The following is a 25,799-nucleotide window of genomic DNA, read 5'->3' on the forward strand; positions in this document are numbered from 1 at the left end:
CATCTACAAGGTGAGCATCCGCTGTGTGCCGGGGCGAAACCACTGTAGTCCCCTCCGGACCTTTAATGCCTTCAAGTCCTAACTCTTACCTGAAAAGTCTGGAAGTTTAAGTGCTGATGTTCTTTCTCTAACGCAGGGCAGACAGGGGCCATGTCAGTGGAAAGGAGCCCACTGTGAGGTCAGCCTAAACTCAGCCTGTCCCACAAATAACGGCACCCAGCTCCTACCCTCCTAACCCTCAATGGCTCTTTACTGCCCCCAAGATAAACTCCTCAGCCCAGCACACAAAGGCCTTCCAATCACATTTCCCACCACAAGGTCCTCCCCTGTCCATGTGTCCCGATGCACAAGCCCCCTGGTCTCCAGCTATTTCACAAATGCCTTCTGAGTGTTGGCCAAACGCTGGGGGTCCTGCAATGATTGGAATAGCTGCATCCGCCCGCCCTCTTGGGAGTTGAGCGGTTATAGCAGCTAAGGGCCTCCAACATGCCCGCCCTATGCTGAGAGCTTGACGTGCGCCATTTCCTTGAGTCCTTACCCACCCCTAGGAGGCAGGGACCATGATGACTGTATTCCCATTTTATAAATGAGGACACTGAGGGGGCACCTGGCTGGCTCAGTTGGTAGAGGATGGGACTCTTGATCTCAGGGTTGTAGGTTTGAGCCCCATGTTGGGTGTAGAGATTGTTTAAAAATAAAATCTAAAGGGGTGCCCGGGTGGCTCAGTTGGTTAGGCATCCGACTTCGGCTCAGGTCATGATCTCGTGGTTTGTGAGTTCGAACCCCGTGTCAGGCTCTGTGCTGGCAGCTCAGAACCCAGAAACTGCTTTGGATTCTGTGTCTCCCTCTCTCTGCCTCTTCTCCAGATCACACACACACACACACACACACACACACACACACACACACACACACTCTCTCTCTCTCTCTCTCTCTCTCTCAAAGATAAATAAACATTAAAAAAAATTTTTTTACTAAAATCTAAAAAAGAAAATGAGAGACCGAGGCTCCGTGAGAAGAGGTGATTTGCCCAATGCCTCACAGGTGGGACTGGGAGTGTAACCCAGGTGTATCTGACTGAAAAGCAAAGAAGACAAGTCATAATAATGTGTGGTGGGTGTTGACAGAGGTATGGTGAGCAGTTGGTGAGGGGCAACCTATTTAGTCATCTAATCTCCACCTGCCGGTGTATCCAACTAGACTGTCAGCAACTTGAAGACGGGCTGTCTGTCTCGTTCCCTCTGTCCCCTTGCATCTCCCCCACAGGCCAGGCCCAGGGTCTGGTGGAGTACTCCACCTTGGCCTCATCATTGTGACCGGGCTAGGGGGAGGAGAACAAGGGAGCTGGTCACCACTGCCATCTTGCAAACTCTCATTTGCCCACATTGTATATGACCTCAGCAAATGATGTGGACACGATTGTGTTTACACCCCTGGATCCTGTGTGGATCAGATCAGAGCCTCCAATTCACTCTTGCTGTCATTCATTCAGCAAACATTTATCGGGCTTCTGTTATTTCCTAAGCCCTGCAGATATAATCAGAGATAATCTACATGTCTAGATTTTACATGAGCTTTGTGGTCAGTGAGCTTGTAAATTACAATAATAAATACGTCAAACACGGACTCAAATTCTGGGAAGTGTGCACTAGCAGTGTGTCCTCATTTTTATATATAAGAAGTGGAGGGGCACCTGGGTGGCTCGGCAGGCTGAGCGTCCAACTTCAGCTCAGGTCATGATCTCATAGGTTGTGAGTTCGAGCCCCGAGTCAGGCTCTGCCCTGGCAGCTCAGAGCCTGGAGCCTGCTTCCGATTCTGTGTCTCCCTCTCTCTCTGCTCCTCCTCCGCTCCTGCCCTGTCTCTCAAAAATACACATTAAAAAAAAAGAAGTGGAGGGGTGCCTGGCTGGTTCAGTTCGGTGGAGCATGTGACCACTCTTGATCTCAGGGCTGTGGGTTCGAGCCCCATGTAGGGTGTAGGGATTACTTTAAAAAACTATTTTATTTGGGAATGCAAACTGGTGCAGCCACTGAGGAAAACAGTATGGAAGTTCCCCAAAAAGTTAAAAATGGAACTACCCTAGGATCTAGCAATTGTACTACTGGGTGTTTGCCTACCTAAAGAATAAGAAAACACACCAATTCTAAAGGGATACATGCACCCCTATGTTAATAGCAGTATTATTTCCAATAGCCAAAATACAGAAGCAGCCCAGTGTCTATCTATTGATGAACGAATCAGGACAATGTGGTGTATATATATATATATATATATATATATATATATATATATATATACACACTGGAATGTTAACTATAAAAAATGATGAAATCCTGCCATTTGCAATGACATGGGTGGAGCTAGAGAGTATAATGCTAAGTGAAGTTATTCAGCCAGAGAAAGACAAGTGCCGTATGATTTCATGTGGAATTTAAGAAATAAAACATGGGGTGCCTGGGTGGCTCAGTCGGTTAAGCGTCCGACTGCAGCTCAGGTCACGATCTCGCGGTCTGTGAGTTTGAGCCCCGCGTCGGGCTCTGGGCTGATGGCTCAGAGCCTGGAGCCTGCTTCCGATTCTGTGTCTCCCTCTCTCTCTGCCCCTCCCCCGTTCATGCTCTGTCTCTCTCTGTCTCAAAAATAAATAAACGTTAAAAAAAAATTTTTTTTTAAAGAAATAAAACATGAGCAAAGGGGAAAAAAAGAGAGAGGCAAGGCAAGAAACAGACTCTTAACTATGGAGATCAAACTGAAGGTCACCAGAGGGGAGGGTGGTGGGGGGATGGATTAAGTAAGTGATGGGGATTAAGGAGGGCACTTGTGATGAGCACCGGGTGTTGTATGAAGTGTTGGGTCACTACATTGTACACCTGAAACTAATAGAATACTATATGTTAACTAACTGGAATGAAAATAATAACTTAAAAATAATAATAAATAAAAATTAAGGGGCGCCTGGGTGGCGCAGTCGGTTGAGCGTCCGACTTCAGCCAGGTCACGATCTCGCGGTCCGGGAGTTCGAGCCCCGCGTCAGGCTCTGGGCTGATGGCTCGGAGCCTGGAGCCTGTTTCCGATTCTGTGTCTCCCTCTCTCTCTGCCCCTCCCCCGTTCATGCTCTGTCTCTCTCTGTCCCAAAAATAAATAAACGTTGAAAAAAAAAATTTTTTTTTAAATAAATAAATAAATAAAAATTAAAAAAAAAAACCTTTTATTTGTTTTTGAGAGAGAGACAGAGCACGAGCAGGTAAGGGGCAGAGAGCGAGGGAGATAGAGGATCCCAAGCAGGCCTCACACTGTCAGCACAGAGCCTGACATGGGACTCCATCTCGTGAACCTTGAGATCATGACCTAAGCCAAAATCAAGAGCGAGATGATTGGGACACCTGGGTGGTGTCTGACTTCGGCTCGGGTCATGATCTCATGACTCGTGTGTTCGGCCCCACATCGGGCTCTGTGTTGACAGCTCAGAGCTTGGAGGATGCTTCAGATCCTGTGTTCTCTCTCTCTCTGCCCCTCCCCTGCTTGCAATGTCTCTCTCTCTCTCTCTCTCTCTCTTTCAAAAAGAAATAAACACTAAAAAAAATTTTTTAAAACATTGGGACACTTAACCGACTGAGCCACCCAGGTGCCTGCCAAAAATAAAATCTTTTTTTTTTTTAAGGTTTATTTATTTTGAGAGAGAGAGAGAGAGAGAGAGAGAGCAGGGGAGGGGAAGAAAGAATCCCAAGCAGGCTCTGCATTGTCTGCAAGGAGCCTGATGCAGGGCTTGATCTCAAGAACTGTGAGATCATGGCTTGAGTGGAAACCAATAGCTGGATGCTTAACTGACTGAGCCACCCAGGAGCCACATAAAATCAAAAAGAAGAAAGAAAGAAAGAAAGAAAGAAAGAAAGAAAGAAAGAAAGAAAGAAAGAAAGAAAGAAAGAAAGAAAGAAAGAAGGAAGGAAGGAAGGAAGGAAGGAAGGAAGGAAGGAAGGAAGGAAGGAAGGAAGAAATGGAGACTTTGAACAAACAATCGGCTGAGAAGCTGACCCATGTCTGTTGGATGCCAATGCCCATCACCACTGCACCACACTGCCTCCCATGAGGGAGACGGAGCTTTAATTTACCTAAGTCCCCCCAAAGGATGCACGCTATACTCTGGAATAAATAGGTCCAAGTAATTATTAGACCAAAACTTCATTTCATTTTTGAGCCCTCTGACTAGACCCTGAAAATTGCCCATCCTCCCCCTTTAAGGACTTCTTCCTGGACTAAGGAATTAGTGGATGTATTTCAGGATAAGAAGTAATTGTGGACGCCCAACATGTTTGATTATCAAGGAATCAAGTTTTCAGAGGTCTCAGTGCCACACAGGGCTGGGAAGCTGGTCAGTGACCCAGGACTCAGCAGGTGGCATGACAAATGTAGTCATAGGCTTAGAAGTTAGCTGATTTGCTGCAGGGTCCAGAGAGGTCCGAGGCCAAAGTTAGGTACAGGTCTTCAGATCCGTGCCCTTTGTACCACGAGGTGTGTCAAACTGCTTACAACACACCAAGGCTAGAAAGGATTCCTAGGCAGAAATCCTGACGTCACATTTATTGCCATCCCAGAAGCAGAGGTTCCAGCCTCTGGTCTGCAGATCTTCTGAAACTTGTGAAGGTACTGAAGGCCGTAAAATATCCACATGAAAGTGAGGGAGGAGGTATCCAAAATTCGACTCTGGTGGGACTCGAACCCACAACCTTTGAATCACCACACCAAGGATCGGCTAGAAGTCCAATGCGCTATCCATTGCGCCACAGAGCCGGCTACTGAAACCTCCCCCGGCTCACCCCCTCAGCCTAAGCCGCCCTTTTAGCGCTCTTCTAGGTGCGGCTTTGGCCTCTCCGGAACCCTGCTCGTGTCTGCGCGCGGACTCTGGATTCTCCGCCCACGATGCTGGCGGGGGTGTTCCCCCCACGTCCGAACGCCCTGGGCTGGGGGCGCAGGACCCACTCCCAGCCCGCGGGTCTCCTCCCGTCCCGGGGGTCTCCGCGGCGGGGCCGGGCAGGGCGGCGCGGACTACAACTCCCAGCGTGCCGCGCGGGGTGCCGCCCGAGGCCGTCGCGCGCGCAGGGCGGGCTGGGCCGGGCGGCGTCGGCGCGTTGGAGCTGCGCGTCGCCGCGGTCTCTGCGGCTCTCCGGCCGTGGGGAAGGCGCGGGAGGCGGTGCTGCGGGCCGGCGCAGCCGGTTTGGGGTTGCAGGAGGCGGGCGGGGGAGGAGCGCCGCGGGCGGGCGGGGCCGGGAGGCAGGCGGGGCTGGCCGGGCGGCCGGGCCATGCAGGGCGCAGAGCCGGCAAAGCTCTGCTGAGACTCGGCTCTGCGCGCCCAGGGGCGGCTGATGCCCCCAGCGTTCCCCACTCCGCTGCCGCAGCCAGGCCGCATCTGGACGGGGCACCGCGCGGCGGGGCCGACGCTGGGTGAGCAAAAGCCAGGCCAGTGGGTCCCCGGGCGGGGAATGTGCCCGGCTGAGTCTTGGGGAGGTGGCGCGGCCGGCTGGGATGAGGGACGCGCCCTGCTGTTGTGTCTCCTTGCCGGGCGCTCTGCTGCCCTGGCTCCTTAGGGGCGAGGGCGGTTCGCAGTGACCAGGGACGGGGGCGCGAGGTATCTCGGCATCCCTTTCCCTTCTCGTCCCATCCCCCAGCCATCCAGGATGGGTTCCTGTTCTCTGCCCTGGCCGGTTCTGGGAGGTCTGAGGACCTTAGAGACCTTGGCATTGGATTTAGGAGTGCTGGTTTGGTCTCCCTCCCGGCTTTTGATTTTCCCGTGGAGAAGGGGGAGATGGCATGTAAGGGCTCCCTGTGGTCCAGACCGTGTCCTCATACTGGCTTGGAGACTCTCAGGCTACATCACAGCCGTGACCTTCAGCCCCCACCCACGAATCGGAGAACCCTGCAAGAAAACGGAGTCCCATCTGCTTCCTCTTGAGCAAGTCCCTAAGGCTCCAGGAGAAGAGCCCAAGACTCCTAATCTCAGTCCAGTCAGCTGTTCCCCTTCCCCTATAGCCCAATCCCTAAAGATGCATGTAAATGGCTTGCTGAGTGTGTTTGTAAGGGGGTGCCTTCACTGCCCTCTTGTGCTCCCTCAATCACCTTTCCCCTCTAGGCGGTCATCTCTCAGGCACCTCCAGGCTCTAACCCGTTTGCTCTGTCGCCCTCTGTGGGCCAGCAGAAACATGGCACCCTGCGAGTTTGTGGGCAGAGACTCCGCCAGGCCCCTTTCCGGGGAGCTTGCCCCTTTGGGTGTTGTGGCTTGGCCTGGTCATCCAGAGACCCAAAGACCCATCCTTGAGTATTTGGATGAGGAGTCAAGCCAGAGACGCTTAAGTTAATACCCCCTCCAAGACATTTTGGTTCAAGATCCTGGATGTCAGGAGGGTAGACTGTCCTGTTTTGGCTGGAAGGGCTTCCAAGAGCGATTCTCACTTACACCATAGCACAGAGGGGGAGACTAAGGCCTAAAGTAGGAAAGGAACTTACCCAAGGTCACTGGAAGAGTCGTAGGAGGACTAAGGGGCTAGAATCTAGCCTCTGCATCTCGGCCATGGAATTACTCATCTCTAGTCCCGTGCTTCTAGCCTGTTTCAAGACAGCTGTGGAAAGGGACCCCATCCTCAGCTGCCTACTCAGTATGGCTAAGCCTCACCTCACTACAGGTTGACCCTTAGGATCATAGTAGCTGCCTAGGCCAGGAGGTAGGGGACATAGACATTTGGCTCCACTGACTGCTCTGTGCCCACAGGCCGCAATGCTGCTCGGGGCGTCTCTGGTGGGGGTGTTGCTGTTCTCCAAGCTGGTGCTGAAACTGCCTTGGACTCAAGTGGGGTTCTCCCTGCTGTTCCTCTACCTGGGATCTGGAGGCTGGCGCTTTGTCCGAATCTTCATCAAGACCATAAGGCGTGATGTCTTGTGAGTATTTGGTCCAGCCCATCTTGGGGTCTCCCTAATTCCCCAGATTTCTCCAGACCAGACCAGGGCACCTGGGCCCCAGAGGAAGAACCTCTGCTCTACCTCCTTCCCCCAGCAGTAGTACCTGGTATCTCCATCTTCCAAGATGAAAGTCTTCTCCTAGGGCATCTCCCTAACTTGATGCTGTTTAGCCTAGGGCAGACTTAGGGGCCCAGGACATGCACTGAATGCCAGGTGTGTTGAGAAGACATCTACAAAGAGTCCTGAGGACATGTTTTAATTAGTGAGATGATGAAGAGGAACCCTGTGGGAAGGACCCTGTACCTTGGGTTGGCATGAGTCTAAGAGGGCACAGAGGTCAGAGCAGGGCCCTGAAACAGATGCGTGGAGGAACCTGCTCCCCAAAGAAAGTCAGGTAGGGTCTACAGGGCCATTCTGTGCCAGAAACACCCGCTTCTACCTGCTCTGTGCGAGGCATCGGGCTGGCTCTGGGACCCAGGGAGGAACAAGGGAGACCTAGTCCTGGGCCCGGCTCAGTCTGGTCAGGGAGACGAGAAGGTGATACAGTAAATCCCTAAACTCACAATGTTGTGTGGGCAGAGACCCTGGCCATCTTGCTCACAGTGGTGTCCCAGTGCTCGGCACAGTGACGCACACTCAGAACAGGCAGCTCGCTCATCTGAATTGACTGCAAAAGGAGGTATCGAGCGGCCACTGCAGGAGGGGTGGTAGCAGAGAGCCGTGAGAGTATGGAGCAGGGAGAGAGGGCTTCAGGCATAAGCCTTGGGGAATCAGGGAGGCCTGGAGGACAAAAAGCTATAGTTAAAAGGCTCGTCCAGGTGATGGGAGCAGGCATCGAAGAGTGGAGCTCCAGTGGCGCAATTGGTTAGCACGTGGTACTTATACAACAGAATAGGCATAGAAGTCAGGGAGCTAGGAGGGTTCAGGGGTCAGAGGTGGCAGGGGCAGGCAGGAAAAGGGGATATTGCCAAGTGATTCCGCATCACCTAGTGAGGCTCTGTGCCCGGTACTGAGTGAGACCCAGGGGGGTCTCAGGGGGTAAGCAGGATGGAGCCCCTGCTGGGCTCACAGGGAGGGAGACCGAACAAATCACAAACTTATCCTTTATTTACTGTGAGAGTGGTCTGGAGAGGTTGCAGTACAGGGCTGTGGGAGGTCCCAGATGAGCTGGGACTTTGACTTGGGCCCCAGAATCTTGGAAGACTCTGACAGAACACTAGATTCCAAGAAGAGCTTCAGGGGTCCTGGGTGTTACACTCTGGAGCCAGAGAGGACTGAGATTGTGATCTTAGCTTGTCGCAGCCTGGGCGAGCCGTGGTGCTGCAGGGCCTCGCTTTCTCCCTTGTACTGAGGAGGGAGTCACCCCCCGGGGTCCCTGGTGTTATTGTGAGGCATCAGTGGGCTGGTGCCTGTAATGGTGCCCAGCACACAGGTGCTGGGAAACGGGAGTGTTGCAAGTGATCGGGCTCAGGAGCCTCAGGCCCGTGGGACAGCAGCCTGGGCCAGGGTGTCGGGAACCCTGCTCCCAACCCCAGCGGTCACGGCTCCCTTGCTTGCTCCCACCTAGCGGCGGCATAGTGCTCCTGAAGGTGAAGGCAAAGGTCCGGCGGTACCTGCAGGAGCGGCGGACAGTGCCCATTTTGTTTGCCTCCACGGTCCGGCGCCACCCTGACAAAACAGCCTTGATCTTTGAGGGCACAGACACACATTGGACCTTCCGCCAGCTGGATGACTACTCAAGCAGCGTGGCCAACTTCCTACAGGCTCAGGGCCTGGCCTCGGGCGACGTGGCTGCCCTCTTCATGGAGAACCGCAATGAGTTCGTGGGCCTATGGCTGGGCATGGCCAAGCTGGGTGTGGAGGCAGCACTCATCAACACCAACCTGCGGCGGGACGCCCTGCGCCACTGCCTGACCACTTCCCAGGCCAAGGTCCTCATCTTCGGCAGTGAGATGGCTCCAGGTGAGCCCCTGGGGTGTGGGGTCAGGCAGGGAGTCCCACAGCATCTTGCACAGACTACAGCCCCCTTCTGGGCCTGAGGGAGGCTATGTGGTTCAGAGGTTAAGGGCATGAGCCTTGGTGTCCGATGGCCTGGCCTGTGCCACTGGTAAGCTGGAGATCCTGAGGAAGAGACTGGAAATGTCTGTGTCTCTGTTTTCTCACTGTCCTACCTACCACATACTGTTTTTAAGAAGATACTTTGCCTGCAGCACTAACAAAGTAGCTGATGCTAGGTGAGCCCTCAGCTATGATGGTAACCATTCTTATGAGTAATTAGGCCTCATTTGCTTCATCTATAAAATGGAAACAATCTCTTTTCTGCTGTCTGGCAGAGCTTATGTTATTTGCCACGGTGTGGAGCGCTGACCAAGACTGAGCTTGGTGCTTTAATAGGCAGCTCTAGGGGTGCCTGGGTGGCTTAGTCGGTTGAGCGTCCAACTTCAGCTGAGGTCATGATCTCAGTTCGTGAGTTCGAGCCCCGCGCCAGGCTCTGTGCTGACAGTTCAGATCCCGGAGCCTGCTTCAGAATCTGTGCCTTCCTTTCTCCCCCTCCCTGCTGGTGCTCTGTTTCTCTCTCTCAAATATAAATAAACGTTAAAAAAAATTTAATAAGCAGCTCTAATCTTCACAAAGCCTGGTGAAGTAGGGATGGCTGTCTCGGCTTTACAGATGAGGAGACAGAGGTTCCGAGTGGTGTGAGGAGATCATCTAAGGTCACACAGAGGCAGGATTTCATCTTGGGCTTGACCAGTGTCCCCTGTCCCGCATGGCTATGGTGCGGGAGGATGGCCAGGGAAGGTGACTGAAATGCAGAACGGGAGAGGAACGATGCAGCAGGGAGAGGGGAGAGGGTTGGACAAATGTAAAGGGAGGCCGAGGAAGTGGGGCTGAGGGGGCCGGGACTGGCCTGTGCCTGGTGCGGGTGAGCACCTGGACCGTGGTAGTGCACAGGGGAGCCTGAGAGAAGGTTCCCACCCTCTGACCCTCCATGCCTCCTTTCCAACCACACACGAGCGTGGCACAGTGTGTAAAGGCACAGACCTTGGTGTGCGGTACAGCTGGTCATTCTAGCTGTGAGCAGGCCCTGCCGTCCTGGGAGCCTCGTCTCCTCATCTACGCAATGGGCTGCCGTTGGTACCTGGGCTGTGTGAGCAGGAGAGCACACGGAAGGAGCCCGCCGTGTAGCTCCATAGCAGCTAGGGAGCTGTTGCTCTTGTCAGCATCTTTCTTACAATGAGGCTGGTGCTTCACCATCGTGCCCCCCACACACAGCCAGTCTCCCCTGATGACATGCCAGCCTTGACACAAGCAGAGGTCCTGAGGACATGGGGTCCCTGGCCTGCCCCCTGATCAGCCCTGTCTTCCCCACAGCCATCTTTGAAATCCATGCCAGCCTGGACCCTTCGCTCAGCCTCTTCTGCTCCGGCCCCTGGGAGCCCGGCATGGTGCCCGTCGGCACAGAGCACCTGGACCCCCTGCTGGAAGATGCCCCCAAGCACCTGCCCAGTAGCCCTGACAAGGGCTTCACAGGTGAGTCCCCTGCCTCACAGAGGGGTTCTCAGAGGGGCCCAGGACAGAGCGCTGACCTCAGGGCGGGAGGCCTGCATACTCCTGCAGACTTGTCATGTGACCTGGAGTGAGTCATATCACCTACCTTTTTCCATCTGGGAAGATGGGCACAGTTACTATGGGTCACTCTGAAGGTTAAATGAGCTGAAGATGCCAGGCACGGTGCCAAGCACTCGGGAGCTCACAAAACCTGATTCTTGGACTTGTTGAACGAGCCTTCATCGCTGCCCAAATGTGCAAGATCACGTGGAGCCCAAGAAACTGCTGGGTCTGAATTTCGGCTGGGGTTGGACCGGGGGCAAGACCCTCTAAATATTCACCCAGCACCTGTTTGGTGCCGGCCCCTGTCAGCCTGCGATCCTCTCCCTGCCCTTGACTGTCCTGCCTGCCCATCCCCTCCTCCAGGCAGCCGTCTGACCCTGTAGCCTCTCCTCTATGCTCCACCCTGCCCTATGGAACCCCCAGCTTGCTGCGCCACCCAGAGGGCGAGAGCTGGTGCTGAGCACATTCAGCAGCCCCTCTGCTTCCCTCGTGTCCCGGAGCACCTGAGCTGCCCTCTGAGCCTCGGTTCCCACAGCTTATAAAATCAGGGGTGGTAATGGAACCTATTTTATGGGGTGGCTTTGAAGATTGTAAAAGATAACAGTGGAAAACTAGGGTGTGACAAGAAGTGCTCAGTAACCGGTCATTGTCATTGCGGTCATTTCATCTCTGTCATACGTGGATTTTGTCTCCCGGTGCTTTTGTAAGCTACTTGAAGACAGGGTGTCTGTCTGGGTCAGCCTGGTGTCCTCATGGTGTCCAGCCCTTGGCATCAGCAGGCATCCAGAGGGCATGAGATGGTTGACACACAGCGTGCAGCTGTCCCACAGCGTTCCTGACCTAGAACCCCCAGCCCAGTGGGGAAACTAATGTGACAGCCCCTGACCTGGGCTACAGGGTGGGATGGAGAAGTGGTCTGTGGTACAGAAGTTCCCTGGGCACTGTCCTTCCTGCAGATAATGCCTCCCCAGCCCTGTGCTGTCCCTTCTCAAAGCCATTTATGTGTCTGTTTTCTTTAGATAAGCTCTTCTACATCTACACATCAGGCACCACAGGGATGCCCAAAGCCGCCATTGTGGTGCACAGCAGGTAAGGGGCAAGGCTCCTGGGGGGAGGAGTGGGGGTGGTGGGACCCAGGGGCCTCTCTTCCTCCTTTCCAGGGCCCACGGAACACTCTGTGCCCTCCAGGTATTACCGCATGGCTGCCCTGGTGTACTACGGATTCCGAATGCGGCCGGACGACGTTGTCTATGACTGCCTGCCCCTCTACCACTCAGCAGGTAGTACTGGGCCCTTCCTCTCAGTCTCTGGCACCCCAGGCCTCAGGAGCCCCCCCAACCCCCTCAGCAGGCAGCATCTTGTGGTAGAAACACATGAGCTTTGGAGTCAAATCTGGGTTAAAATTCAGAGGTAGCCATTGACTGGACCTCTGAATGAAGACAGCAACGTGAACCTCACAGCTTGTGTGTCCGCAACACACAGGACACCTGGGTTAGTCTGTTCATTTTCATGGGTGTGCACACACTTGCTGCTTGGTCTTAGGAGCTTTAGGGAAGACAGAGATGGAATAAATATAGTTCCTGCCCTCAAGGTGCTTAGAGTCAGATGTGTATTTAAGGCAGGATGAAGGATGGAACCCCAACCTGACTTTAATTCAGGAAATGACATGGTGAGTGCGGAGACAGGCAGGGAGCAGGAGCTCAGCTCAAGAGAAGAGCCCAGTGATGGCCAGGAAAGCTTCCTGGAGGAGATGCATTCAAGTCAGGCAGATGTGAGGTGCAGAATCCAGGTGGGCTAGCTTGTTCCTCCCTGGATGAATGGCAGCATTACAGGTACAGGAGCAGGAGCTTGGGGCCAGCTCCAGAGGCCCCAGGGAACAGTCTAAGGAGTATGCGCTTGATCCCATACTGGGGAGGTACTGGGGAGCCATGGAAGACTAGGGGAGAGGTATGATTAGTGCTGGAGGAACAGGACAGGAAAGAGGGACTGGGGGAAGGGCCTTTGAGGAGACGGGCTGGACAAGAGGAGGCTCTGGAGGGAGGGGTCTCCTGGCTCCCAGACCTCCATGGCCCATCCCTTCGCCTTCAGGAAACATTGTGGGAATCGGGCAGTGCCTGCTCCATGGCATGACGGTGGTGATCCGGAAGAAGTTCTCAGCCTCCCGGTTCTGGGACGATTGTATTAAGTACAACTGCACAGTGAGTGAGGAGGGCAGGGGATGAGCCGTCCCTGTCCCCTTGTGACCGAGCAGCCCCACTCGGGGACGTCAGTCTTACAGCTAAGGCCAGTTGTTCACTGGGGGCAACATTCCCATTGTTCGGATGGGGAGGCTGAGGCCCGGGGCCTACAGGATTGGGAGGTGAAGTGAGAGCAGCCACGGGCCAGCCTCACTCCAGGTCCACCCACAGATTGTGCAGTACATCGGCGAGTTGTGCCGGTACCTCCTGAACCAGCCGCCCCGGGAGGCGGAGCACCAGCACCAGGTGCGCATGGCACTCGGCAATGGCCTCCGCCAGTCCATCTGGACCGACTTTTCTAGCCGCTTCCACATCCCCCAGGTGGCCGAGTTCTACGGGGCCACCGAGTGTAACTGCAGTGTGGGCAACTTCGACAGCCAGGTGGGCAGTGGGGCGGTGGAGGGCGGGCAGGGTCCAGTGTGGAGTGTGGTGGGCACCAGAGCCTCCACTGTCTGGTTAGGGCGGGCAGGGTCCAGCACAGAGGGTGGTGGGGACCAGAGCCTCCGCTGTCCGGTTAGGGCAAGGCAGTCATGGGAGTGTGAGGGCCAGGCCCCCCAACACTGCCTAGTCTCAGGCCTGTGGCGGGAGAGCCCAGGTCCAAGTCTTGGCCTTTGCAGGTGGGGGCATGTGGCTTCAACAGCCGCATCCTGTCCTTTGTGTACCCCATCCGGCTGGTGCGAGTCAACGAGGACACCATGGAACTGATCCGGGGGCCCAATGGCCTCTGCCTTCCCTGCCAGCCAGGTCTGCCCCGGGGCTGGAAGTGTGGGCAGAGCAGGGGAGGTTGGCCTGGGAGATGGGACTGGGATGGGTGAGTGGGAAGCCCTTATTCTGACCAGTGGCTGTCACTCAGCTCTTCTCTTATAGCTACGAGTCCTCTTTCTTCATCCATCTGTCCCTCCATTCCTTGTCCTCTCTACCCATCAGTCAATTAACTCACTGTCGTGTGGAGGATGCTGGGATTGATCCTGGCTCAGCCCCTTAGCTCTGTGCCCAAGTCCCCTCATCTGCCAGTGAGGCTGATGGCGGCGCTGCCTCCTGCGGCTGCCCCGGGGGTCACGTATGGTAAAGAACGGACCGCTCTCTGAACAGAGCCAGGGGCCCAAGGAGTGCTGGCCCCGGTCAGGCTGTCCCCATAGCGCTTGGCCACCCTTTCGTATCGTTCATCTTTCCATCTCACAGGCGTTACTCAGACATTACTGAGTGCCCATGTGCCGCAGACCCGCCCAGAGAAGCTCCCTGCCCTCCGGGCTCCCGCACCGGAGCAGGGCAGCGTTTCTGTGGGAAGCAGTGTGAACAGAAGTCAAATCAAGATGCAGGGCACATTGCGGGGGGGAGGGGGGGGGCTGGTGGTGGAGGAGGCCTAACCCTAACCCTTCCCTGCACCCAGGTGAGCCAGGCCAGCTAGTGGGCCGCATCATCCAGCAGGATCCCCTGCGGCGCTTTGACGGCTACCTCAACCAGGGTGCCAACAATAAGAAGATTGCCAAGGACGTCTTCCAAAAGGGAGACCAGGCCTACCTCACCGGTGGGTGGGCACCAGCCCCTTTGGGGTGGGCAGGGTGGAGAGGAATGAAGGGGCCCTCGCCCACCTGCAGAGAACACCTGCCCCAGGACGCCCCAGTCCCAGCCGTCCCTGTCCAGCAGATCCCGGGGTCCGGTGAGGCCTGCCGGCCCCAGCCCTGCCTCACACAGCGCCCCCCTAGGTGACGTGCTGGTGATGGACGAGCTGGGCTATCTGTACTTCCGAGACCGCACGGGAGACACGTTCCGCTGGAAAGGCGAGAATGTGTCCACCACTGAGGTAGAGGGCACACTCAGCCGCCTGCTGGACATGGCCGACGTGGCAGTGTATGGTGTCGGGGTGCCAGGTATCTGTGGGCTGGTGGGAGCTGCCAGGTGTGGGTGGGAGGCACCCCCAGGGGGCACAGCCAGCTCCTCACGGTCCGTGCTGCTGCCTCCAGGAACCGAGGGCCGGGCTGGAATGGCTGCGGTGGCCAACCCTGCTGGCAGCTGTGACCTGGAGCATTTTGCACAGCTGCTGGAGAAGGAGCTGCCCCTGTATGCCCGCCCCATCTTCCTGCGCTTCCTGCCTGAGCTGCACAAAACGGGTATGTCCCCTCCCCTGCTCCAGCTTACAGGCCCCAGGCCTGTGCCCCTTCTTGGTTCCTTTTGGAGAGATCCGGGCGGCTGTCATTTGACCTTTACCCACAGCATTGCTGTGTCGTTGGTAAGCAGACCTCCCTGTGTACAAGTGAATGGACTGAGCCTTCAGAGAGAGAAGGTTCATACGTCCGTTAGCGGGACGAATGTTTACTGAGTACCTACTATGTGCCTGCCAGGCTCTGTTCTAGGCCTTTGGGGATATAGGTAACAAATTCTGATGGGACCTTTGCCTTCTTGAAGCCTGTTCAGCGGTAGGGGAGGCAGCAGAGGACACGGAATTCCAAATGTAAAGGACAGAATACAGATCAAACTGACAGAAAAGCAAATGAATGGGGGTGGGGTGCCTGGGAGGCCCCCCTGAGGAAGTGATGTTCGAGCTGAGACCTGAATGAAAGGGCGGGGTTTGTGGGGTAGGAGGCATTCCAGGCAGGTCCTGAGACAGGACGGCACTTGGCCAAGAGAGGAAGGAAAGGAGGCCCCCAAAGCTGGAACCAAGGGAGGGGGGGTGGGGGCAGGCAGTGATGTCAGGTGGGGCAGAGAGGTCAGTGGAGACCAGAAGACTCTGTGGGCTGGGGAGGGGCCTGGACTATGTCCAGGCAGTAGGGAGCCACAGAAGTGTTTGAGTAGAGCAGTGACCTATGTCAGGTGCATGTTCCACACAGTCCTCCGGATGCCATGTGGAGTGCAGGAGAGGGCTGCAGACAGCTCCAGGGGAGTGGGGAGACGAGTGAGGGGCTCTTGCTGTTGTCCAGGCGAGAGGTGAGTGGTGGGTCCACGGTCACATAGCAGGGCAGTGCCAGCCTCTGTCTGTTGGACCACTGACGGGTCCCCTGATGGGCAGGAAGTCTGGGGGTCCTGCCCAGTCCTGCCCCCAGCTTGCCTTAGTGCTTGTTGCCCTGTCCGGACTCTCCCCCTGCTCAGCCTCAGGCCACCTCCCGTACGCTCATCATGTCAAGCCCTGCCCTGCTGGAAGGCCTGCCCTGACCGAGGTGGCCCCTGCCAGGTAGTAGGCCCCTAGGAGCACCTGAAACAGTGCATGACTGAGCCTGAGAGCTCCTGAGTTTTGGGTGACAGCTGACTTCTCTGTGCAGGAGAGGCAGGGAAGGTGTCAGCCCTCAGGTTTCAGAGGGTTTGCTACAGCACAAACACCCCAAAACTTACTTTAGGGCATAAAACAGTCATGTTTTTGCTCTCAGTGGTGGGTCAGCAATTTGGGGTCAAGTTCAGCTGAGCGGTTCTTCTGCTGGCCCCCCCTGGAGTGGAAGAGCTGCCATCGCTTGTGACTCAGCTGGGGCTGGAGGGGCCAGGATGATGTCCTTACCCACCCGTCTGGCTCCCGGCCGGTTGGTTCTGCAGCGCTGGCCAACAGACCTGTGTGCGAGGATGATGATGTTCTGTATGTGCGCTGACCGGCACGGCAGCCACTAGCCCTGCGTAGCTACTGAGCGCTTTTTTAAATGGGGCCGGTATGACTGAGGAACTGAATTTGACATTTTGCTTAATTTTAATTAAATGTGTGTGGTCTCGTATGGCCAGTGGCTCTCCTACTGGATAGTGCCAGCCCAGGGGGCTTTCCTGGGATGTTTCCCCTCTGTTCTGCGTGGCTTCCCAGCCTTCAGAGACCACACCGGTGTCAGGCACTGCCAGGAGGGAGGGAGTAGAAGCTGCAAAGCCCCTCGAGGCCTAGACCCAGCACTCGAATGTTCTGTTGGTTAAGCAAGTCACAAGGCCAGTTTGGGTTCAGGTGGGGGATGGAAAAAGACTCCAGCTCTTGCTGGGAGACGTGGCCAAGCCACAAGGTGGTGGAGTACACGTCCAGGGAGGGAAGGAATCGGGCAATTTGTCATACATACCTGGATTCAAATCCCAGTTCCAGCGTTGATGAGCTGTGTGATGTTGGCCCCGGGGGCGTGTCTCACTGCGCCAGTCTCTCCTGCCCTGTAGGGGTGATGCCCCTGCGGAGAGATGGGGAATTTACATTACGAGTGCTGAGAAAACATTGCTGCCTGTTGAAACGACTTCAGATATGTTAAAAGCTGAAAATGACATGCATGTAGAATCCATAGAAGAGTGTTGAGCACCTGCCTCTGGGGTTGATGTGCAGATTAAATTAGATCATGCCCTTCCCTGGGAGGTGCTCAAAGCCCAGATCTGAGTTCTGGTCCTCACTCTGCTGTCACTCAGTGTGTGTGGCCTTAGATGGATAGTTTCCCTTCTTTGGTTGTCAGTTTCCCCATTTGCAAAAAGAAGACGGGTAATGCAGCCCCCCCCCCCACCCCTTCACCAGGGCTGCTCTGAAAAGCAGGATATAATGTAATTAACTGGAGCCTCCTTTGCAAACTGTAAAGGGCTTGGCCCTACCGTGCTCTAGGCCGCTTTCCCGTGTTCTCTCCAGCCTTCCTTCTCTGTCCCTCTTCAACTTTGGTGGGCAGCTTCCTGAGGCCCAGGCCCCTGCCCTGCACCCTCTGATCCATCCCCATTGCTCCCTCAGGGACCTTCAAGCTACAGAAGACAGAGCTGCGGAAGGAAGGCTTTGACCCATCAGTTGTGAGAGACCCACTGTTCTACTTGGATACCCGGAAGGGCCGCTACATCCCGCTGGACCAAGAGGCCTACGCCCGCATCCAGGCAGGCGAGGAGAAGCTGTGATTTGCCCCTGAGTCCCTCTAAGGGCCAGTGGGTGCAGGATCCAGAGCCCCAGCTCCCACCCCAGAGGGGTCATGGGCGATGCCAGACCAAAGCAAGCAGGGCCCAGCACCTCCGCCCCGAGGTGCTGACCCCCTCCCCATCAAAACTGCCAAGTGACTCACTGCCACCTCCCCCTGCCCCCCAAGAGGGCTTTCTGTGAAAGCCTCATGTCCGCATTACGTCTTCGAGGCCAGGTGGGGCCTCTAGGCCCCAGGCTAAGATGGACTGGGTGCCTCAGGAGGACGTCTTGGGTCAGGGCAGGGCCAGGTGGAGGGTCGCCAAGCACTCCCCCAAAAGCAGGGAGCTTGTAAATGGGACCAGGGCAGAAGCCCCCAGACTCAGGAAGCCAGCAGAGTGGGCAGGGGCTGCAGTGGCTGTTGATCAGGTGGCCGAAGAGGATCCTAGCCCTGGAGCTGTTCCAGTGTCGCTCAGCACTGCCTGCGCCTCAGGGAGGGTAGGAGGACCACCCTGACCTGCAGCAGGCAGTCTGGACTGAGCCCCCCGCCCCGCCCCGCCACCATCCTTCTCCTCGGTGGCTGCCTGGCTGCCCCTCAGGTGGGACCTTTCTCTTTGTAGGTCTGTCTGTGTCACTTTCTCCATCTCAGTCCTGGGCCGGTTATGAGAGGAGCAGGGGTAGAGGGGGTCACTCAGGGGCCAATAAACTGCCTTGACTCCCCCTAGCCTGTGTGCGTGCCACCTGAGCTCACCCTACCTGCTCAGGCCCCACCTCCTGCCCCTCCGGCCCACTCACTCACTCCGACTTAGGGATATAGCGGTTAAGATGCCTTCAGTGAGTTGGCAAAGTATTTAATAGTGTGAGCTTGAAAGTCCAAACCAGCCGTGTCACTTCTGAGTTCGTGGCCTAGGGCAAGTGACTCAGTCTCCTCTTCTGTGAAAGGGGAGTAATCAGGAGGATTTCAGAGAACAAAGGGACCCATTTTGAGGAAAGGGCTGTTCAGAGCCTTTGAGGGAGAAAACTCTAACCCAGGATGGGATCCCATCTCCAGACCCTCACTTGTGCTGTTCGCCTTGCCTGGGGTGCATTTCTCCAGGGGTTCAGTGGCTGTGCAAAAGCCAGAGCAGGACTGCCTGACCAGCTGGGGCAGAGTCCAGGAAAAAGCTTCCTGGAGCGGTGTTACCAGAGCTGCAGCAATCAGCAGCAGACCAGTGGAGAGCCAGCTGTCTCCTGGGCCCCATCACTGGAGTCACACCCAGGCTGGAAACGGGTGGCCCATTGGGAAATGGGTCCAACTCACCCCAGGGCAGTGGGCAATGTGTGCCCCGGGGGCTTCATCTTCACTGTTTAACCCTCACCACGGTCTGTCATTTGCTGAGGTCACACAGCAGTGGAGGCAGGGCGCTGGAAGGCAAACCCAAGCCCCTCTTGCTTCCTGCTGCCCCACCCGCCTGCTGGTGCAGAAGGCAACGGGAAAACCAACAGAGCTTCCATTCCACGAATGCCTGTGGAGCCAACTGTGGGCCCCGCCCTAGACCTGCAGCTGGCAGCCAGGGTGGAGGGGGGCCAGGGTGAGATCCGGGGTGCCTCCTGGGGGAGTGACTTTGAAAGAGGAATCTGATGCTGCTCAGGGGGAAATGGGGGGCAGAGCTGGAGTAGGGCCCTTGGAGAATGGTGTTGAGGGGGTTTAGGAGGGAGTGGTAGGCATGGCTGCAGTGTCCCAGTGTGACCAGCAGAGGGCATGCAGAGCTTGGAGAATTCCTTCTTGGCCCTTCTCAGCCTCCGAAAGCAGAAAGGAGGGGCTGCCTCATCCCCAGGCTGGTACCCAGCCCAGAGCACTCCGTCTTTGAGGGCCCAGAGTCGGACTTCCATGGGCTGGTCCTGGCTGGCAGCTTTGTATCTAACCCTTAGTAGTGAGTACTTTCCAATGGGATAGCGCTGCCACCCACCCAGGGGCCCTTATTCCTTCCTGGAGATTGAATGCAGTCACCGAAAGGCAGTATGGAGCGGTGGTTGGGTTAACAACCTCCAGCTCAAAAGGGCAGGTGCTCAAGTCCATTTGCCAGGCTAAGCCTCAGGTTCTTCTGCAAATAGAGATTTAGGGTAGTTGTGAAAATGCATTGTGCCTGGAGGTCTCTTAACTCTGGGTCTGGTGCCAATACCTGCTCAGTACACAGCAGTTACGGGGTAAAAAATGAAAAAGGATATATATACAGGTATCAGGACCCCAGACTAGGCCTGAGTTTACCACTTCCACACTGCTTCCCCCTCTGCACCCCCCCCCCCCCCCCCCCCGCCCCAGTGAAGGGCCTTGGGAGCTCTCCCGTCTGCCTCTGGTCATCCTCAACCATGGCTCTGTGAGTTATGCGCACAGTAGCTTCTCAATATGTGCTTGTGAATTTAACGATAGCTACTGTTTATTGGGCATTTCCTGACGTTTCTATGCTGTTTCATGGTTTACAAAGTACCGCGTTAAGTTCATCTGTGGAGCAGAGTCTAAAGGCCTGCTGGGGGCAGGGGCAGAAGCGGTGCACGGTAAGATAGACCTGGGAGCCCACTGTCCGGGGACAGGGGAGAGGGAGCTAGCGAGTTAAGAAGCAGCCGGTGAGGTAGTTAGCTGCACCCAACCCAGCGCGCTGGCCAGGTAGGCAGTTGTGTTTCACGGTCAGAGAGGCTATTCAAGAAAGAGTTCTCCAAGAATTGGAGTGGGAAGAGCATCCCAGACAGGAGTAGCAGCAACCTGTAAAGGCCTGCAGGGCAGGTCTAGGAAAGCAATGAAGCTGCAGGGGAGTGCGCATCCGGTGTGGAGGAGGGTTGAAGCAAAGTATGAAAAATGAGTCTTTTGTGGGCACTTTCCCTTGCACATTTCCAGACAGTGGGGGGCTCTGCTAGGAGGTCCCTCATCCCTCCTCGGGTCACACCCACTTCCTTCGACTTGCTAACGGCCACACCGTATGGAGCCCTTCCTATGTGCCAGGCGATTTGCAGTGCGCTACGTGTGCATCAGTTTGTTAAATCCGTAAGGAAAAGCAGCTACTATTTTTACCCCCATTCCACAGATGAAGAATCTGAGGCTCAGGGAGGCAAAGTCTCTCCAAAGACCACAGAGCCTGCGAATGGCAGCTCTGGGGGTAAGGCCCCTTCCTGGAGCCTCAGTGTTCCCATCTGCAACAGTGCCTGGGGGCCGGCAGAGGCTGGAAAGAGCCGGCCTCGAGCATCCCTGGAGGTCCTACCGCCCTCAGGACAGGCAAGTGGCCGACCGGGCCAGTGCTTGGAGTATCACTTTCAATTCCTGGGAAGAAGGTTAAATACCTCCGAGGGGCCCATTTAGGCGGTGGCGGCAAGGGGAGGGTGACCAAGTGACTTTCAAAGGGGCCTGAATGCTCGGCCGGCCCCTCCCCCCACCGAGGAGGGGGCCCTGCTTCCTCCCAGCCTAATGATATTCCAGGCTCAGCCCTCATCTTTGGCGGCAGTTTAACCCGAGCCGGGGCGGATTTCTTTCTCACTGATCTCAGCTTGACACCCAATTAGCACAAGAATGGGAGGAGGAAGCCTGCGAGAGGCGCCTCCCAGCCTCCCGGGGCGCATGAGGGGAGCAGGCTGGAGACAAAGGGCAGCAGGCAGGGGGGCACCCGCGCCCTCGCCTCCCCTGCAGACCCCGCCTTTGTCTCCCTTGGAGCTTCTGAGGAGATAGAGGCCGCCGCCCGGGCTGGCCGGCCTGCTGGAGGAGACAGGGGATGGGGCCCAAGCCCCTCTTCTGTGTAGATCCCAGGGGAGGGCATCTGGGTGAGCCTGACCCAATGGGAGGCAGTGAGGGCCAGTGATGCTGAAGGCACTACAACCTGGGGTTGAGGCCTTAGGGGGCATGAGACACTTAGGGGCCATGGGCAAACCACTGGTTCTGAGCCTCAGTTTTCTCATTTGAAAAATGGGGATAATAGTAGTCTCTGTGAGCAGCCAATCAGGTAGTGCATGTAAACACCTGGCAGGTGGAAGGTGGGCATTCAATAAATACTCTTTTTTAAATACATTTTTTAAGTTTATTTATTTAGAGAGTGAGAGAGGGAGATCATGAGCAGGGGAGGGGCAGAGAGAGAAATCCAAAGCAGACTCTGTCCTGTCAGCGCAGGGCCCAACTTGGGGCTCTAACTCACAAACCATGAGATCGTGACCTGAACCAAAATCAAGAGTCAGACACTCAACCCTCTGAGCCACCCAGGCGCCCCGCAATAAATGCTCTTTTAATGAATATGAATATGAACTAATATTGTTACAATTAAGAGATTGAGTGGGGTAGGCTTGCGATCAGAAGGAAGGACTTTCTGAGACCCAGGCATTCACACAATGGGCTGACTTACCCAGAAGTGAGCTCCCAATCTCTGGGACTATCTATGTAAGAAGCTGGAGGAACCCGTTTGTTGAGATATGGGAAGATGCCTCCTCTGGCCTTCCTAGGTGCCATCTCCTTCCCACCATCCCTTTGGATTTGGGCTTGTGTGACTTCTGGGAAGCCTTCTCTGATCCCAGGGCTGGATTAGGGGGCTCCGCCAGCTCCCACAGGGCCCCATGTTCCCCCTTTATAACATTGATCACACCGTGAGGTCCATTTTTACATCTGTCTCCTGCAACAGCCCCAGGAGGGCAGAGACCTGTTGGTTTTGTTCACTGTTGTGTTTCCAGCACCAGCTCTGGGCCTGGCACTTAAAAAGTGCTCAGTGAATGTTTGTCAGATGGATGAAGCCCTTCAAATGCTCCCTAGCTCTCATGTTCCAGCCCCAAGAGGTGGCAGTTCCTGGGGTGAGAGGATATTCAATTCTCAAAGAGGTGAGCTGAGTTCAGAGGCTCAAGGGCTTTACCTTGTTGGTAAAGAGAAGCCATTAAATGACTTTGAGCGGGGGAGTGAAAGGTGTTCACTTACTCACTCAACAAGCACTTACCAAACCCCTACAATTACAAAGCTCCTTACTGCAAGCTAAGGATCAAAGATGAATCAGACAAGATTTCTGCCCTGCAAGAGTTGGGTCTAGTGAAAGAATCTTAGAATATTTTTGCTGAAAGGACCTTAGATCGTTTGGTTCCCAACCTTCTTCACAGATTGGGGAAACTGAGTGCCAGAGAGGGAAAGTGACCAACCCACACAGCATGGTGAATATGGGGCCTTTCCATTAACCACAGGATTCCTTCGTGCTCTGAGGACCAGGCTGTGTCTGACTTGTTTTCACTTCGCCAGTGCCCTGGAACAGTGCCTAATACATTGGAATGGCTCAGGGCTATCCACGGAGTCAAACTACAGTGAAGTCATGGCCACAGTGAGGGAGGTGGGAGGCAGGCATACAGAGAAGCAGCAGGTACAGGTGCCAGGTGCCAGGGGTGGCGGTGGAACATTTTGGGGTTGCAAAATCAGCTTTAGGAGAGGAATCCAAATTGATGACTTTTTTTTTTTTTTTTTTAAGATTTTAAGTAATCTAAGTAATCTCTACACCCAACATGGGGTTTGAACTCAAAACCCCGAGATCAAAGGTCCCATGGTCCACTGACTGAGCCAGCCAGGAGCTCCTCAAATTGGTGACTATTTGGATATGGGACAGAATTAAAAACAATGTCTAAAGTTTCTTGCTTAAGTGTTTCAGAGTGTGGCAGTGGTATCCTTGAGATGGGGAACACAGGGCAGGGCCTGTTTTAGGGAAGGAGGCGCTGTGGCAAGAACTCATTTAGTCCTCGCTACAACCCTGTGAGTTAGGGGGTGTTACTATCCCCATTTTACAGATGAGGAAACTGAGGCACAAAGATGATAAGGGACTTAATGCAAAGAAACATCTAGGAAGTGGTGGGAACTGGATACAAAGCTGGCAGCTGAACTCCCAGCTCTTAACCATTATATCATTCCACCACTGACCTTCAGACTACCCCCCCACATGCTACCAATGCTAAGTTCAATTTGGAAGTGTTGTGATTTAGACACCCCAGTATATCTACTTTACTCCACTTCTCCCCTGGCCTTTTGCAACAGGCTCCAGCGGTCTCCCATCTTCTTCCCTGTTCTTTTTAAACCATTCACACTCCAGCAAGTAAGGGTATTTTACAGTATAGTTCTAATGTCATCCCCTCCCCAAAACTTTCAAAAGCCTCCCACTGCTCTTAGAATAGAGACTGAAATTCTTACCTGGCTCTCAAGGTGTGATTTGGCCCCTGCCCCCTTCCTAGCATCATCTCTTACCAGCCCCTCTGCTCCCCAAATTCCACTTTCCTCTCTTGGTGTCCCAGCATGGTCTCCAACTCAGGGCCTTTGCATCTTCTGTCCTCCTCATTGGAATGTTTCAGAGGTTTCTCTCCACCCTCATATCCACCTACGTTACTCAGCTTTATTGCTTAGCTGTGTCCAGTCCAATTGGTTTTCTTTTTGAAGTTCCTATAACTTCAGGTCACTTCTTTCAGTTAGAGATTTTCTATTTATTAGTATGATTGATCTGTTTCTCTGATTACAGTTAGCTTCCACCACTACACTGTGAGTGCCCTAAAAGCAGGAACCCTTCTCATCCCGTTCACCACTGCACCTGTAGCACTGACCAAGATGCCTGGTACACGGAGGACGTGCAGCAAATGTCTGCTGAATGAGTAAAACCCAAATCGATAACCAAAGGAGCGCCCGGATAGCGACTCAATGGCTCAGGAGAGATTTCTGGGCTGGAAATAAAGACTTGTAGTCACTTATAATTCAAGTCAAGTCAAGTCAAGACGAATGGACGGGCTCACCCAAGCGGTGTGCGGGCTTAAGACAGACTTGTAACTTTTGCAAGATAAGCAGTAACGTGGCTCACAGGTACGACGCAAAGATGCCCGGGCTCCCCGCCTAGCTGTGGCTCGCACAAACCGCTGCCCACTCAGCTCCCTGAGGCCCGTCCCAGAAAGGTAGGTGACCAACTCAAGAGCCCCTAACGAGACACGCGACCTCCCCGCCTAGCTCCCGGCCTTCCTCCAATGGCTGCGGAGGATGACCCTCTGGGCACCGCCTCTTCCGCTCGTGGCGACCGGAAGTGGGCGGGAGGGCCGGAAGTTTAAGGGAATTTCCTGTGAGCTCGGCTTCCTCAACATGGCAGCGCCCTTGTCGGTGGAGGTGGAGTTCGGGTGAGTCACAGAGCTGGGGCCACTGTGGGGATGGATTGAAGTCGTCGGGCCCGGAACTCCCCTCCCTCTGCTTTGGGGCCTGTCACGACCGAATCGCTGAGGCTCCTGGCGCCTTCCCAGAGCTACGCCACCCGCCTCGAAGAGTCTGAGAGGCTCGGTCTCCCTTGGCGACGAGACCGTATGTCCGGGAATAGAGGCGCAAGCCCGGGCGTGGAGGTGTCCTCTGGGCACTCCTCAGTTGCCCCGTGCCCTGCCGGACTCAAAAGGCATGACGTTAGCAGGCGGCCTCCTTACCTTGTTTACTAATCTCGTTTTGGACCAGTCCCGTTTGTCTGGCATCTGAGCTCCTAGAACCGAAAAGGACTACCCTTCACCCCCAGATTTCTTCTTCGGGCAGCAATTTCCGCTTACACGGTTCCTGGAGCCTTGTTTCTCATGGGATGTGTGGCCAAGGCGGCACTCCTTCTCTTTCCCAGGATTTGGGGATGTTAAACAGACCTGAACCTTTTTCAGGTCCTTCAGTAAACTGGCTGATTGCCTTCTGCAGATCTTGAGTCAGGCGAAGATACGGGGATAAATAAATAGCACATTGGAGGAGAATAAGTTGACAGTGCAGTTACACACAAGACAAGAGGAGCAGGAGTGGGACACACACACCCAATAGCTGAAGAAACACACATCAGGGAGGAAGTCTCCTCAAGCCACTATCTTCTATCCCCTACAAACGAGTTTGTCGTGTGATTTCAGAGCTGAGAGAAACTGCAGAGCTTGGAGGGAAGGCAAAGGAACTGAGACCCAAGAGATGGGTGGTATAATTTCGAGTCACATGGAAAAAGCTGGGACTAGATGTGTGTGTGCACGTGTGTGTGTGTGTGTGTGTGTGTGTGTGTGTGAAGGTAAACAAGCCAAGGCTTATATGAAAGGAAAAATCTGAAATGGTAATCTAAAACCTCTACCCATAAATGCCTTTCCTTCCATTGGATGCCCTCAGTTTCTTTCATGTTTTCCCTTCACTGGATAGTCCATTCAGTAGTCATTATTGAGTGCCTATCATGTGCCAGGCAGTGAGC

At 54.9% G+C, this 25,799-nt stretch overlaps 2 protein-coding genes, 1 long non-coding RNA gene and 1 other non-coding gene across 6 annotated transcripts in view; 2 read left to right on the plus strand and 2 right to left on the minus strand.

Annotated features, from left to right (window-relative positions):
- Window positions 1-4,693: 4,693 nt before the first annotated feature.
- TRNAR-UCU (transfer RNA arginine (anticodon UCU)) lies at window positions 4,694-4,785 on the minus strand. Its single transcript is given in 2 exon segments — window positions 4,694-4,729; window positions 4,749-4,785. It is a non-coding gene; the product is annotated as a tRNA-Arg (tRNA).
- A 472-nt stretch (window positions 4,786-5,257) lies between these two features.
- SLC27A4 (solute carrier family 27 member 4) lies at window positions 5,258-18,328 on the plus strand. The gene is made up of 13 exons (XM_025912342.2): window positions 5,258-5,436; window positions 6,758-6,924; window positions 8,513-8,907; window positions 10,318-10,476; window positions 11,577-11,646; window positions 11,746-11,837; window positions 12,646-12,755; window positions 12,966-13,175; window positions 13,412-13,538; window positions 14,185-14,322; window positions 14,501-14,665; window positions 14,759-14,905; window positions 17,452-18,328. Exons 2-13 carry the CDS (start codon window positions 6,764-6,766, stop codon window positions 17,607-17,609), a joined length of 1,932 nt encoding a protein of 643 aa, XP_025768127.1. The 5' UTR covers window positions 5,258-5,436; window positions 6,758-6,763; the 3' UTR covers window positions 17,610-18,328.
- LOC147575078 (uncharacterized) lies at window positions 15,092-24,661 on the minus strand. 2 transcript variants are annotated; one of them, XR_015243108.1, is made up of 3 exons: window positions 24,172-24,661; window positions 16,814-16,915; window positions 15,092-16,331 (listed from the first exon to the last, which is right to left on the minus strand). It is a non-coding gene; the product is annotated as an uncharacterized LOC147575078 (long non-coding RNA). The 2 variants fall into 2 exon arrangements; XR_015243107.1 differs by having other exon boundaries at window positions 23,768-24,661.
- URM1 (ubiquitin related modifier 1) overlaps window positions 24,618-25,799 on the plus strand; it is a 28,412-nt gene continuing 27,230 nt past the window's right edge. The window contains exon 1 of one of the 2 annotated variants that reach the window (XM_086684166.1): window positions 24,618-24,729. In XM_086684166.1, coding sequence (XP_086540292.1) covers window positions 24,695-24,729 — 35 coding nt within the window. In that variant the 5' untranslated portion in view covers window positions 24,618-24,694. The remainder of the gene's footprint in view (window positions 24,730-25,799) is intronic. The other variant, XM_025927862.2, reaches the window with a different exon arrangement.

The sequence above is a fragment of the Puma concolor genome, chromosome D4 (assembly GCF_028749965.1).
Source record: "Puma concolor isolate L17-30 chromosome D4, mPumCon1.1.hap2, whole genome shotgun sequence".
NCBI lineage: Eukaryota > Metazoa > Chordata > Mammalia > Carnivora > Felidae > Puma > Puma concolor.

Excerpts from the sequence above, each read along its gene's own strand:
- SLC27A4 (XM_025912342.2), top strand. The coding sequence starts at position 6,764 with ATGCTGCTCGGGGCGTCTCTGGTGGGGGTGTTGCTGTTCTCCAAGCTG. Across the intron at positions 12,756-12,965 it reads GTATTAAGTACAACTGCACA|ATTGTGCAGTACATCGGCGA; the intron begins GTGAGTGAGGAG and ends GTCCACCCACAG. Across the intron at positions 14,666-14,758 it reads GTATGGTGTCGGGGTGCCAG|GAACCGAGGGCCGGGCTGGA; the intron begins GTATCTGTGGGC and ends TGCTGCCTCCAG.